We start from the raw sequence: 12,402 nt of genomic DNA, 5'->3' as shown, positions 1-12,402 counted from the left end.
AAATAAATCACTATTGTGCATCAAGACATTTCTATCTATCCAGCCACATATTTTTTATTGCCATCTCATCTGATATCATTCCTTGAGATTCAGTGAGGATGTAGGAAAGTATATCCTTGGGTGGCGAATCCACTCTTTGCAGGACATTTTGAATTGTAGCCTGGACAGAAGTGGCACCGAGTGTGGTCTTCTGCTGCTGTAACCCATCCGCTTCAAGGTGAAATGTGTTGTGCGTTGTTATGGTATTCAGCATTACTTGGTATTAATCAGCGATTATTTCAGTTATTGCATTGCCATCATCTGAAACCAGTCTGCTCATTCATCTGACAGGACATCAATGAGGAATTTTTATCCAGACACTTGCTATTTATTCTCTTTAAACTCTGGAGATGGTTGTGCCAGTAGATCTGTAGATTCTGAAATACTCACCCCAGCCTATCTGGTACCAATAACTACATTCAGTTAAACTGTCAGCAGCATTGTCCCAAATCTGATTAAGTCCATGTTATGTAATAAAATAATGTCCACAAATAAAAGAAAATCAGACCTATTCCATAAAACCTTTATTACTGTATTGCAATCGTACAACAGTTATTTCACATCCACATGTGAAAACAGTTCAATAGATGTTTTAAATAACAGGGCACATGCTTTCATTTACAATCGCCTCACAGCAGTGATATGACAGCTTCTCAAAATGAAGCTTAACTTAAATACCTTCAACAGTTTACACTTAACTGTCAGACAACGCAAAGTAAATCAGCGCTGTCTTCAGAGAGATAGATTATTTTGTCAAAATCTCCGAAGAATTTTGGGAGTTTCCTAACAGTGACAGGACATGTATTGCACTAATGTAGCATGTAAAGGCTTTTTTTTTTCTTCAAACATAAATAAGCAAAGATTTGGGAAAAGACACACATAGACAACAAAATAAAAGAAAACATTCGAGCTGGGACATGCAGTTCAACTGCATTGCAAAGTGCTTCTTCTACTAAGTATAAATCATATTGCATTTGAGGTTTCTGTAGAAATAGTGGGTGCTGCTTATTTAAACAAGAAAAAACACGTGATTACACATGTATAAAAAGGCATAAAGAAAAGTGAATGTTCACACATAAAAACTAAATCAAATGTCAATACAATATACTTCTGCAACTGTGAAATCCAAACTATATCCTAAGTCTTTATCCAGGTATGGAATAACTAGATAAAGAAGTACCGTTGTGATCGCTATCTTTAGAAATGAAATTTAAAAAAGGACACTTAGAAGCAGCTGCCATTTGACAACACAGACTGCAGACAAAATGACGTAAAACAGTTTTGAAAAGTAGAAAAAAATAAAATAAACATGAATATTTTTTATCAGAAGTCTTAAGACTCGTGAGAGATTATTGTAATTTTTCCAAATTCTAATGCCATCATTTAACACACTCTGGGATGCGACCTTCAAAGACTCAGAGGAAACAGATGGCCTCTCCGAGAGGAGGAGTGAAAGCTGATTTGGGAAAGCCAGAAAAGCTGTCCAGACTGTACAAAGTTCAGAGGTTGATGGGGAGTGCTGGTGAGCCAAGGCCTTCTTCCAGCCATGGCACAGAGGAGGGTGTGTAGAGCTTCACTGCACGCCGATGAATGCGGCGGAGTCGCAGTAAGTACAGCATAATGGACAGCAGTACGATGAAGAAACAAGCCAGGAATAAATAGTGATTGTTGACAAAGGAAAAGCTGTGCCGCCAGTGAGAGTGTGCTCCTTTCAGACTCTCCTGCTGGATGTCCCTGAAAGAGGCCAAAACAAAAATAATCTTCACAGCTCAGTTCTGAACACAAAGACCGAGTCAATGGAAAAAGGAAGCTCAGCTGAAGACCTAACAATGTTCGACTTCACAGATGACCTAACAGAAATAGAAAAAATAACATCTACTGAATATTGAGCAGTCTTGACTAATATCACCTTTTTGCAGGACGGCCACAAGCTTTTCAAATAGAAATTTATTCTCTTAAAGGAACATCTGCAAATTATAAAGATAATTGTGTTTTTAGGCTGTAAAACCTTTGTTCACTTCCTTGTTCAGTTTCTTTCCTCAGATCCATCCTTTTAGTCTGGGCTTCATTTTGAAGTGAGGATGGGTTTGAGATTTGTGACATTCCTCGACTGTAATAGAGCCCAGCTCTCTCTAATCCTTAGCGCTATGTCTGTTAGCTGCCAAATTGAGGAACTTTTTCTTCTCATTTGAAGAAAGACATCTGTTTCTATAGGCCGTCCACATTTACTGGAAAAACAGGTTCTACAAGATTCTTTTCATCGGGTAAAATTACATTAGATTTAGCTGCTAAATCTGACTAGGAGTAGGGCATATGTGAGAGAAAAAAAAAATCAATCTTACCTCAAAGGTAGAAACCGTGTTCTATAAAGTATAGCTCCAAGAGTCCATTGGACCTCCTTATCATAGACTAAAAGGGCAGTCTTCAGGTTTTTGTAATTTACTGGGAAAGAAAAGCCTGCATGCAGCACTTCATACATCCATGCCGATTTAAAACACTGGTACCTGTTGGCATATACATAAAGCCACTGATGAACATCTTGGTGCTCACCACGCATGTGGCTGGGCATCAGAGAGGGTTCTGTGAGACTTACTTTAGTCTGTGAAGATCTGCATGCGAGGCATACAAGCCAGAGTCAAAACGTTCCTTCAGTGTCTTCCATTGGGTGGCGCAATAGCCCTTTAAAAATTTGAACACAATGTCAGGACAGTTTCTTGTACCAAGACATCAGTTATATGTAAATGAACCCAATGTTACTCCCAGTAACTAAACCAACAAAGCTGCTATAGGATTATATGAACACAATTCAAAGGCTAAGTGCAGTCCAGTTTAACAGGTCTTTTTAGATTATGTTTATTCCCAATCCTCAACTAGTTTAAACCTCATTACATCTTGTTGCTACAAAACAGAAAAAAAAAAACATAAAAGGAAAATGAAAGGGAACTGACAAAAAAAAAACTACATCTTAAGAAAAACAAAACTACAAATAGGCACTGGGGATGTGATGGCAATTATAATTATGTACTAATAATTTTTTTTGGTTTATTAGAAAATGCTTCTGGAGAGTGGGCAATTTTTTTTATGTAACATTTACCTTGGCGGCCTGAGCATATCTGGAAGCATTATAATCGCCCCCCATGCGCAGCACGTCCTCTGTGCAGTAGTAGAACTCTGAGAAACCATAAAACTGACTATTGCTGTAGTCAATTGCTGGCTGGTAGATGCCGCTGAGGGAGGTGTGTGTGTCATTGGTACGGTTGAGGAATGGCTGCAGAATTTCTCTACACTGTTCAAAGTCTCCCGTGCCTCGTAGGAAGAGCCGCTGTGTCGAGGGTCCAATCTCATCCTGTAGGTCACTGGGAAGACAGGGATCCAGGAGGGGCGACTCTGCTGTTTCTCCAATGTGCTGACCTAAAAGCCTGAACACATCAGTAAATATAACGTTCACACTTGCAGTAATGTACCATGAGAATTCAGAAACATTAGTAAAGTTCAAATGAAATTCAAGCAACAGGTCGTGGAGCTCACTTGTTTCGAATAGCAGTATCCCTGATGAGGCTTTCCTCATATCTTTGGCGTGCTGCGTTTCCCCCAAAACCCAGGAAGGTGGACACATAAACACGATAAACATGCTCAGTGCGATGTGCGTCACACCCCAAGTTGAACTCAGCAAGTAAGTTCTTGGCAATTTCCTCCTATGAAGTAAACATATATTTAGCCACAAAAGTGTCACCTTCATACTGTAGTCATGCAAATCCATATGGGTTTAACATTCACACAAAAGTCATTTTTACCACTGGTCACATATGTACACATAATATTAAAAAGTTAAATAGATGTATATATATTCTGATAAGGTCTAAATTACATCTAAAAAAATGAGTTACTACATATCTGAATGTTGTATCAAGAAATGCAAGAGCAATTATGCAAAGCCTGCGACTGCACATACTGTAAATCGCTACAACACAAACAGAAATGTTCACATAAAACATCTACTGCATGTGGTGATGTCTGCATAACTTCATTAAAGCTCCCACAGATTAAATCCTGCCACAGGATCATGCAGCAGGCTTACAGTATGCCTTCAATAGTGATGAATGGAGAGCAGATCCTCTACACACGAAAAAATGGTGCAAAGAGGTTTAACCAGGGAGTGACAGAAGTTGGAAGGAGGAAGAAGAACACAGTGTGAGTGACAAAAACAAAGACGGCACAAAAACAGAATTGGTTGTGGATAATAACCTGCTGTGGAGAGGCAAAGCTTACAGTTTTGGGCACTTCGTATGCAATCTGTGTGGAGACACCCCCCATATCCAGGACACCAGCAGTCCTTTTCCTCATCAGTGATTCCTGCTGATCACTGCCTGGAACATGTACTTCAACTACAGGTTCCTCATCTTGTAAGATAAAACAGCAGAGAACTGACTGTGTTAAGCTGCATTACTGGAAGCATATTGTCCAAAATTCTTTGCATTAGGGTTAGGGGTTAGGATCAACATGCAGCAAATGAGCTGTTAACAGCAAAACAAGGATTCACCTCAGGAGTTGAGAGTACTTACCATTGTGTACGTGGTTAAACCTTCCAAGAACAAAGTTTATCCCAATCCACGCATAAACGCCTAGAACCAATGAATACGTTTAGTACAAAATCGTCTATGAGCAAATTAATAGTTTTTCCAATTAAAACACAAGTCCACAAGCAAGTGAGGACTTCGACACCCGACCCCAATTTAACTCATACATATGGTTTTACATAGTTTTAAGGGGTTCTGAGGAACAACTAAAAGGAAGTGTTACAGGGAAAATGAAATAAGTAATCAAAGTTCCTGTATTGCATCAAATATTTACCTTCTTGTTTTCCAGAAATCACCTCCACATGAGAATCAGAGAAGAGGAAGTTGAAGTGGACTGGGATATCTGTGCGTAGATCTTCAAGAAGTGCTTCTTGTTGACTAATGATACACAAACACAAAAAATGATTTTACTTTTAGAGAATAATTCTAGTAAGTGTCCTTCAACCCCAAAGTCAGAATTTTTCTTGGAATGAAATGTCCATATATCTGAATTTATGACCATCAGGCCCATCTTCACCTCTCAGGTAGGATTCTCATTCCAGCTGTGCAAAGGATGTATAAGGGGGTTTCCTGGTGCTTATTTTTGGGGATGTGTTGAGCTGCAAAGCTGAGAAGTGGGTAGATATAATCACTGGCTTTCTCAGGTGTTTTAGCCAATTCAGAAATACCTAAAGAAAAGAGGAAATGAAAACCGAAATATCACCAGTACTTCAATCATAGACTGAAAATAATTTAAATGCTCCCTCTAAACAATAACTGAATTAATTAAAAACTAAGCACTGAGCATCTCACCAGGTTTGATCTTCATGACTACTGGCTTGCGGTGTTGATCTCGCATTTGTCGGATGTCTAGCAGTTCATGTGGATTTCCATTGTGTCGTGGCCAGCAATACACAAATATCCTGGAGCCACTGCTGCCACAGTCCACTACCAGACCATAGTTCAGGTTGGGGTTGCTGGTATCTGTCACATCCACATCAGTAACCCTTGCCAGGTGCCTTTAGAAAGAGATGTAATATTATACAGTAACTGAATATGATTACATCCACACTTGGACAGTAGATGTTAGATTACCTGTGGAAGTGATTTTCCTTATTGATCCAGCTGGCATGTCCTTTTCCACCAATAAGCAGCAGGTAGAGTATCCCTATGAGGCAGATCACTAAGCCAAAGAAGATCAGCTGTCTAAAGGAAGGTATCAGAAGCCGGGGAAGAACTTGGCATGACAGGCTGAAATGCCATGAGGCCGGGAAAAGGCACGAAAAGTTGATCCTGTTGACAAATTAAAGGATGCAAAGCCTCAGCAAGGTATGCAAAACTGCCAGATTAGTGGCGTTTAACTGAATCCATTAAATCTACCTTCCCATGATGCAGGTTTCTTCTTCCTATTGATGTTTAAGTCAGTCAGTTGAAGGAGAAAGAGTGGGCTCATTCCACTGCTTCATCTTCTTCTGCTCATTCATCATCATGACCTTACAATAGAAAATGTAAAAGTTCAGACTGTGCAAACATCTGGTGGACGTCTGGTCACGGAAAGGCCCGAGTACTCACACAAGCGCATACACATGTTCACATTTATGTAAGACATGCCCATGTACACTTATGGAATAAAAATACAAATTATTCGTATAGAAGGACAGCAAATAAACATTTTCCAATTATATTTACCATTTTAACAATTTCACTGTCGCGTTTGTGTTTTCAATTTGCTCGACATGGTAACTACCATGTTCAGAGCAGGCTAAAACCCCGGAACTGACATAGTACCTCCATAACAGTGATGTTCTGTGTTCACAGCATAACATGTATTTCTTACTTACAAACAAGCAGATAAAATCCAGCTTGTCCGAAAAAATTAAACATCTTAGAGTCGCCGGTTGGTAGCGGCTGGCTAACTGACTCGAGACGAGTGACACGGCTCCGGTCAGTGACGTGTTACTGAGTTTATGGTGTGTTTGATTCTAATGTTTGCGTATCCCGGATTACTGAACCTGAAACGTCTGTCGTTTGTCTCCAGTATTTTCTTAGGTTCTTTTTTTTTTTTTTTTTTTTAGCAGACAGAGAATTGGAATGACTGGCATTACTTTATTTACATTAATGACAAGAACACAATACAACACAAAATAACGCACTGATTTTCACAAGATGTTTAAACTCGGACGGTCGACATGCTTAAAACCATCTCCCCCTTTTTTCCCCCAGTTAATGTGATGCTGCAACCAGGGTTATGATTCATTACTGCCACCCACTGGCTGGAGGGGTTCTTGGGACTTTCAGGGCTTAAATATTTATTTTTCCGCAATATTGTGCAACTCCTTATAGTTATGTTATTTTTTACCACCTTTAAATTAGTTTCTCTGAATACCTTTAGATTAAAGTAAATTGTTATGTTTTTAGTTTTTTGATCAAAAGATCAAATGACAGATGTGATTTAACTGAAAAACACAATTTATTGCACAAAAGTTGCACAGTTGCTTTTTAATTGTTAAAAAAAAGATCAACATGCAGCTCACAAAACTGTCCTACATGTTTAAAAGACAAGTATTGACATATGCAAAAATGTAGAGCAAAAATATAGATCCATGTCTGTGTTAGAAAAATACAAATCAGAGCTGTAGTCAACAATTCTATGATATTGAAGCAATTCACAGAACTGGAATGTTTTTTTTTATTTGAACAATCAAAAACATGGTCTCTTCATCTGTCAGTATGGACTCATATATTAGAAGCTTACTTTTTGTTCACTCTGCCCAGGCCACCTGGGCTTTACTGAGCCTCTTGCAATACAACCATTCATTTTTATGGATTTGCCAGCAGTAACTCAAATCCACAAACTTCAGCCTTGTGCAACACTGCAATATACTTCTCACAGTTTTTATCTGTACATTTGTTCGCTGTAGATCAATGTGCTGTATCCGCGTAAGTGGCATAGTAGGTAAGCCTGAGGAATCTGTCAAACGATGCATATTCAAATCAACTTTTTGAAGCGTATTCTGCAAAACACAGTTCACGGGGCATGGCAGGGAGACCAGTGAGAGCTTCTCCAGGAGAGGAGAGCCATTCAGAAGACATTTTAACACCTTCATCAAGGACATCAGGGACATTGCAGGCCTTCTTTGGCTGTGGTCATGGGAGAAACTTTAGACATTTTGGAGACACAAAGAGCACAGAGGATTAGTGATAGATGGTCATGGTACTTTTAATTTATAGCTAACCTGTGACAAAAGGCCTCTGCAAACTATATGGCTGTGTAAAAGCAAACATCTCAGACTACCTAACACAAACACAACCTGAAAGCATGATTATATGACAGTTAAAACCTTTGTATTTGGTTTAGAAAATCAGTCGAAACTAAAGAATCTGTGAATTTGTTTAATTCTTACACTGAACACAAACTAATTTTAAATGTCCCGTCATTTTGTTTCATGCTGCAGATGGGAGTTGTACAGTCATTCATGGTGAGAAACTTCTCAGAAGAAATCAGCGAATCAGAGGCTGTAACTCTGGTAAAACTGTATTTTGATACTCTACTTTCTTTCCACTGGCCAGGTTGATCCCATTTTAAACTTGTAAGGTTCTGAGAGATTTTCTTTTTCACCAACTAAAAGCATGGTTTCTCTAATTAAAAAAAACATGTTTTAATGCAGACTTCATCCTTGCTGTATCTGTGCCCATTACTTTGTTTCATATGTGCCTCCTTGTCTCCTCCATCTCCTTGCTTGTTCCTCAACAACTGCTTACAGATCATAGAGAGAGGAGGCTTGTATGGAGAGCTACAAGACATTGTCCACAGTGGAATGATTGCAAAACTTTTTCTTTGCACCCTATCCAAAGGGAACTGGGTTTTAAATCTACACTTTATACCGAATTCAAAGGAAATATCTGCTTTGTCGCCAACAAATCTGACAGAAAAATAATTTAAGAGTAAAGAAAAGAGACAATTTCCAACAAAAATAATAATGCTACCTTACGACATCTTCTTACTAATTATTGACTCTCCTCACTTTCCAACCTTTGTGGCTGCATAAAAGATGCAAGTAATGTGAGCATTAGACTCTGCAGGCTTTTCATATTTAGCATCAAATATACCTTAGCAAGATAACTCCCTTTTTTCTATTTCGTACTTGTCAACAGCAGCCTTACCTGAGTGTGAGTGAGCAGAGGTTTGGCAGCTGTGGGGGGTCCCAAGCCTCTTGCTGATCCTCAGCTCGGTCATTTGACCACTCAGGAGGTTCAGCATAGATGAGCAGCTCTCTGAGTCTGGGACAAGACTTAATGACATCCATTAGTGAGGTATGGGGGCTGGTTTTCACCCCCTCCAGAGTGAGAGAAGTTAGGGAGGAGCCTGCAACTCGCAAGGCTTGGAGGAGGGCCATCAAAGAATGGGGGTAAAAAACTGAGAGGCTTCGCAGCTGGCCTGTCCAGGTCTGGAGGCCTGCAGCCAAAAGAGACCCCTGGATTCTCCCACTGTTGTCTTTGGATTCAGCGTTTAACGATATGGAATTAATGTTTGGACATAAACGGCCTAAACTGTCCAGGTGGTCACAAGTAACACCCCTGACATCCCTCAGGTGCAGGATAAAGCCACACTGTGACAAATTGTCCCTTTTCCCCCGATTTAGGTTATGAGAGCAAGATGGCCCTTCATTGGTGATTTCATCTTCCTCACTCTCACAGCCATAAGCCTCCCCAAATATTCCTCCCTCCTCTTCACTGTCATTCTCTTCATTCTCATCCACTTCATCAGCTGATGCACTTTTTCTTTTTTTCCTAGAACTATCCTGACCCTGACTGCGTAGTCTCTCCCTCCATACCTCCTCCAGCCTGGGAACTCCCTCCCTTTCAGCAAACTCATCTACCTTGCCAAACTCTCTGTGTTCAATGAGATAGCAAGCATGTGCTAGGTCTTCAATGGCCACTCTTTCCAGGCAAGGCAGGGAGAGAAGGAGGTAGGCTGCTGCTGCTGCGGCATCTCCCTCCTGTTCCCCAAACCCAATATCCAGCGCTAGTAAATTCCTAAGGGGGAGAGGGGACAGGGATGGAGGGGAGGAAGAGGAGAGAGCAGGGAAGGAAACAGAGGGTTGAGAGAAAGAGGTGCTAAGGGATGAGTCTGAGGGACTGGCAGAAGATGAACAGAAAGCCCCGCCACCAAGAGGAAGGAGTGCAGTTGGGGAAAGCAAATGACAGCGGGATACATCTAGATGTTGCAACAAACGGCAGCACTGGACAACCGTCTGGATTACATTCCTGTTACAAGGCATGCCAGCCAGGGAAAGGGAACGAAGAGCTGGTAAACAGTGCAGGGTTTCACAAATGACCTTTGAAGGCAGCTGCTGGGCTCCAGACAGGTCCAGACTCCACAGAGCCTAAAACAATTAAGAGCTTAAAAGATCCACTGAACATTAAGAGAGAACAAAGCAACTTTTACCATCTTCATTGCATTTACAGTCCAATCTGGAAATGTCTAACATGTAGCAAACAGATCTAAACGACAATTTTCACATAAAATCTGGTGCACAGATAAATATAGCATGCTTGGTGATTGGCATGAGAAGGACATATCTCCTTTCTGTCACACATGTTAATGACAGGAATATAAGTGACGTCCTTAATTTTACTTCTCTATTTTTCTATGCATCTTACAGAGAGGATATGTTGACAGACTCAAAGGTGAGACTCTTGCTTTTTGGATCTAGTAATTCAATGTGAACAACACAGGACTTGGTCATGGAAGTAGCAGTTTGTGTCCTACCTGGCAGCGGGCAGCAATATGAGCACAGAGGGCCGGGGTGACTAAAGTGGGACAACTTTCCAGGGATAGGTGTCTGAGCTGGGGGACCAACAGAAGGTGAAGAGCAGCCCGAGACAGCTGCTTTGTGGTGCACAGCAGACGAGTCAGCTCCTCCACAAGTTCACCAGCTGCAATGCAGTTATAGAAAATGTTGAGACAACAGATGGAGACACAGTGGTGACAGAGTTTATTCATAAAAAGTAATCAAGACTTTAAAATCTTGTTTTTGACATCTAAGAGCTTTTTGAAAAGCTCTATTGTTGTCTAGCAAATAAACCTTAGAAACTTACGCAGTGGATTGAAAGGCCCCATGATGTATCTAAATGAATAATGATCCAGGTAGTTATCTGCATAGTCTTTCACCCACACTTCCTTCATGTTATTGGCAAGGCTCAACAGACACATCCGTGCCAACGAAAGGACTGAGCCCTCATCCTGTGTTCTCTGACAGCTTCCCATCCCCTCCAGGTTCCTCAGCCTCCTGGGCTGAGCTTTTCTCCTGACACGTTCACCCGAAGCCCGGAAGAGAGGCATGGCTGGGGCTCAGCTGCTTCCGGGGCTGACTATACTGTATCTGTGAGGTAATAAACAGGTTATTAACAGGACAGAACCCCAAGAAGATATTTAGCTTGTTCTGTTTATTTTCTTGCTTTTCTTGGAAAACAATTCGCTGGGTTACTATGGTAACAGATTACTTTAAAGAATGCAAACATTTTGGTTTGAACTTCTGTTTCTAACCGTCACAGATAGCTTTCAGACTCCATCTTACTTCTTAATAATTCTTTTTCTCTGACGACTAATGCTAATTCATAACTTAAAATTACTTGTTACCTGCTTATCATAACTTAAATAATCTATTTGGAACTTTCTCCATGAGGTATATTTTATTTTTTAATCCCGTTTCTCCGCACTAGCGCCTGTTTAAAAGGCACTGCTCACAGCGTCAGTTAGCGCGTGAACTTTGAAACTAGCCAGCAGTTAAGTTAATAAATCTTTTTTTTTTTTTTTAAATTAGTATCGCACGCTTCATGCTACAAATTCCTTTATTCTCTCGTTTATTGTAGTTATAAGGCTCGTTTAATCTTTAAATGACTTTGGCATCTATGTTGACTGTTAGCTTTGTATTTTCATCAGCAAGTTCTACCTACCTTCCTTGTTCAACCTCCTCTCCTCCGCCCCCACGACCCCATCCCTCCTTTTTCTGCTTCTTCTTCTTCTTGTAGAAAGTTGAAAAATGGTGGATTATTGCCACCTAATGGTGTACACTGTAAATCAAAACTTTACTTGAAGAGAGGAAACTAGTGGCAGACAGTCTATGGGCAGACACTGCTTGTTCTTTTTTTTTTTTTAAAGGTATCCTTAATCCAACGCCTGTATTCAGTTGATCAGTCTCCTACATATCCATATTAGTTACAAGTTACAACAGATTATTAAATAACAGTCATTTAATTGAAGGAAGAGGTCGCTCTCTGGCCGCACCACATTAATGTCTCCATGTTGCCTTGTGACTAGTGTCGGCTGTGTTTAAAGTGTGAACCAGATGAGACAGAGGACAGTGGGGATCTTTAATTACTTCCATTAATCAAAAACTGGTAGATAATTCTAACCAACAGCTGATATGCAAAGTGCAAAAACAGTCATCTTGTATCAGGATAGCAAAAAAAAAAAAAAAAAAAAAAGCCAATAAGTTCAAATTAATTTGCCTGATAGAGTTTATTTTAAATGCTACTTTAAGGTTAAATGTACCTCGTCTTTGAGAATAAAATCTACAAGAAATAAAAAGCAAACAAACACTTGTTGAAGTTAAAATAATAATTTTAGTCTCTTTACTCAGAGCTTATGAGTAAATAAAAGATATTAAAATTAGTCTAATTTTTCAAACAATAAAAAATAACAATTAATTTTTTAAAGCATCATTATTATTAGTCTTTTTCAAAAGAAAATATTAATCACCTCTAATAACAGGTCACTTAAACATTTGTCCAGAGTCACTTT

The 12,402-nt window shown here is 39.8% G+C and overlaps 2 protein-coding genes across 4 annotated transcripts; both read right to left on the bottom strand.

The window, feature by feature from the left end:
* Positions 1-636: 636 nt before the first annotated feature.
* Positions 637-6,618, bottom strand: entpd4 (ectonucleoside triphosphate diphosphohydrolase 4). 2 transcript variants are annotated; one of them, XM_079251537.1, is made up of 13 exons: positions 6,437-6,618; positions 5,976-6,088; positions 5,691-5,888; positions 5,409-5,614; positions 5,134-5,284; positions 4,891-4,994; positions 4,602-4,661; positions 4,285-4,439; positions 3,568-3,734; positions 3,134-3,458; positions 2,633-2,718; positions 2,382-2,543; positions 637-1,773 (listed from the first exon to the last, which is right to left on the bottom strand). In XM_079251537.1, exons 2-13 carry the CDS (start codon positions 5,981-5,983, stop codon positions 1,539-1,541), a joined length of 1,857 nt encoding a protein of 618 aa, XP_079107663.1. In that variant the 5' UTR covers positions 5,984-6,088; positions 6,437-6,618; the 3' UTR covers positions 637-1,538. The 2 variants fall into 2 exon arrangements, with proteins under 2 accessions (XP_079107663.1, XP_079107664.1); XM_079251538.1 differs by having other exon boundaries at positions 4,309-4,439.
* Positions 6,619-7,216: 598 nt separating this feature from the next.
* On the bottom strand, positions 7,217-11,593 carry LOC306764377 (uncharacterized protein). 2 transcript variants are annotated; one of them, XM_079251524.1, is made up of 5 exons: positions 11,556-11,593; positions 10,698-10,981; positions 10,369-10,535; positions 8,760-9,982; positions 7,217-7,754 (listed from the first exon to the last, which is right to left on the bottom strand). In XM_079251524.1, exons 2-5 carry the CDS (start codon positions 10,939-10,941, stop codon positions 7,358-7,360), a joined length of 2,031 nt encoding a protein of 676 aa, XP_079107650.1. In that variant the 5' UTR covers positions 10,942-10,981; positions 11,556-11,593; the 3' UTR covers positions 7,217-7,357. The 2 variants fall into 2 exon arrangements, with proteins under 2 accessions (XP_079107650.1, XP_079107649.1); XM_079251523.1 differs by lacking the exon at positions 11,556-11,593 and having other exon boundaries at positions 10,698-11,225.
* Positions 11,594-12,402: the final 809 nt, after the last annotated feature.

This window comes from Telmatherina bonti, assembly GCF_933228915.1.
Source record: "Telmatherina bonti genome assembly, chromosome: 13".
Taxonomy (NCBI): Eukaryota; Metazoa; Chordata; class Actinopteri; order Atheriniformes; family Telmatherinidae; genus Telmatherina; species Telmatherina bonti.
The sequence above is the reverse complement of the archived record's forward strand: the minus strand, read 5'-3'. Positions and strand labels throughout refer to the sequence as shown.

Excerpts from the sequence above, each read along its gene's own strand:
- LOC306764377 (XM_079251524.1), bottom strand. The coding sequence starts at position 10,941 with ATGCCTCTCTTCCGGGCTTCGGGTGAACGTGTCAGGAGAAAAGCTCAG. Across the intron at positions 10,536-10,697 it reads GGGGCCTTTCAATCCACTGC|CTGGTGAACTTGTGGAGGAG; the intron begins GTAAGTTTCTAA and ends ACTGCATTGCAG. Across the intron at positions 9,983-10,368 it reads ATATTGCTGCCCGCTGCCAG|GCTCTGTGGAGTCTGGACCT; the intron begins GTAGGACACAAA and ends TAATTGTTTTAG.
- entpd4 (XM_079251537.1), bottom strand. Across the intron at positions 4,995-5,133 it reads ATGAGAATCCTACCTGAGAG|TCAACAAGAAGCACTTCTTG; the intron begins GTGAAGATGGGC and ends GTGTATCATTAG. Across the intron at positions 4,662-4,890 it reads GATTTCTGGAAAACAAGAAG|GCGTTTATGCGTGGATTGGG; the intron begins GTAAATATTTGA and ends CATTGGTTCTAG.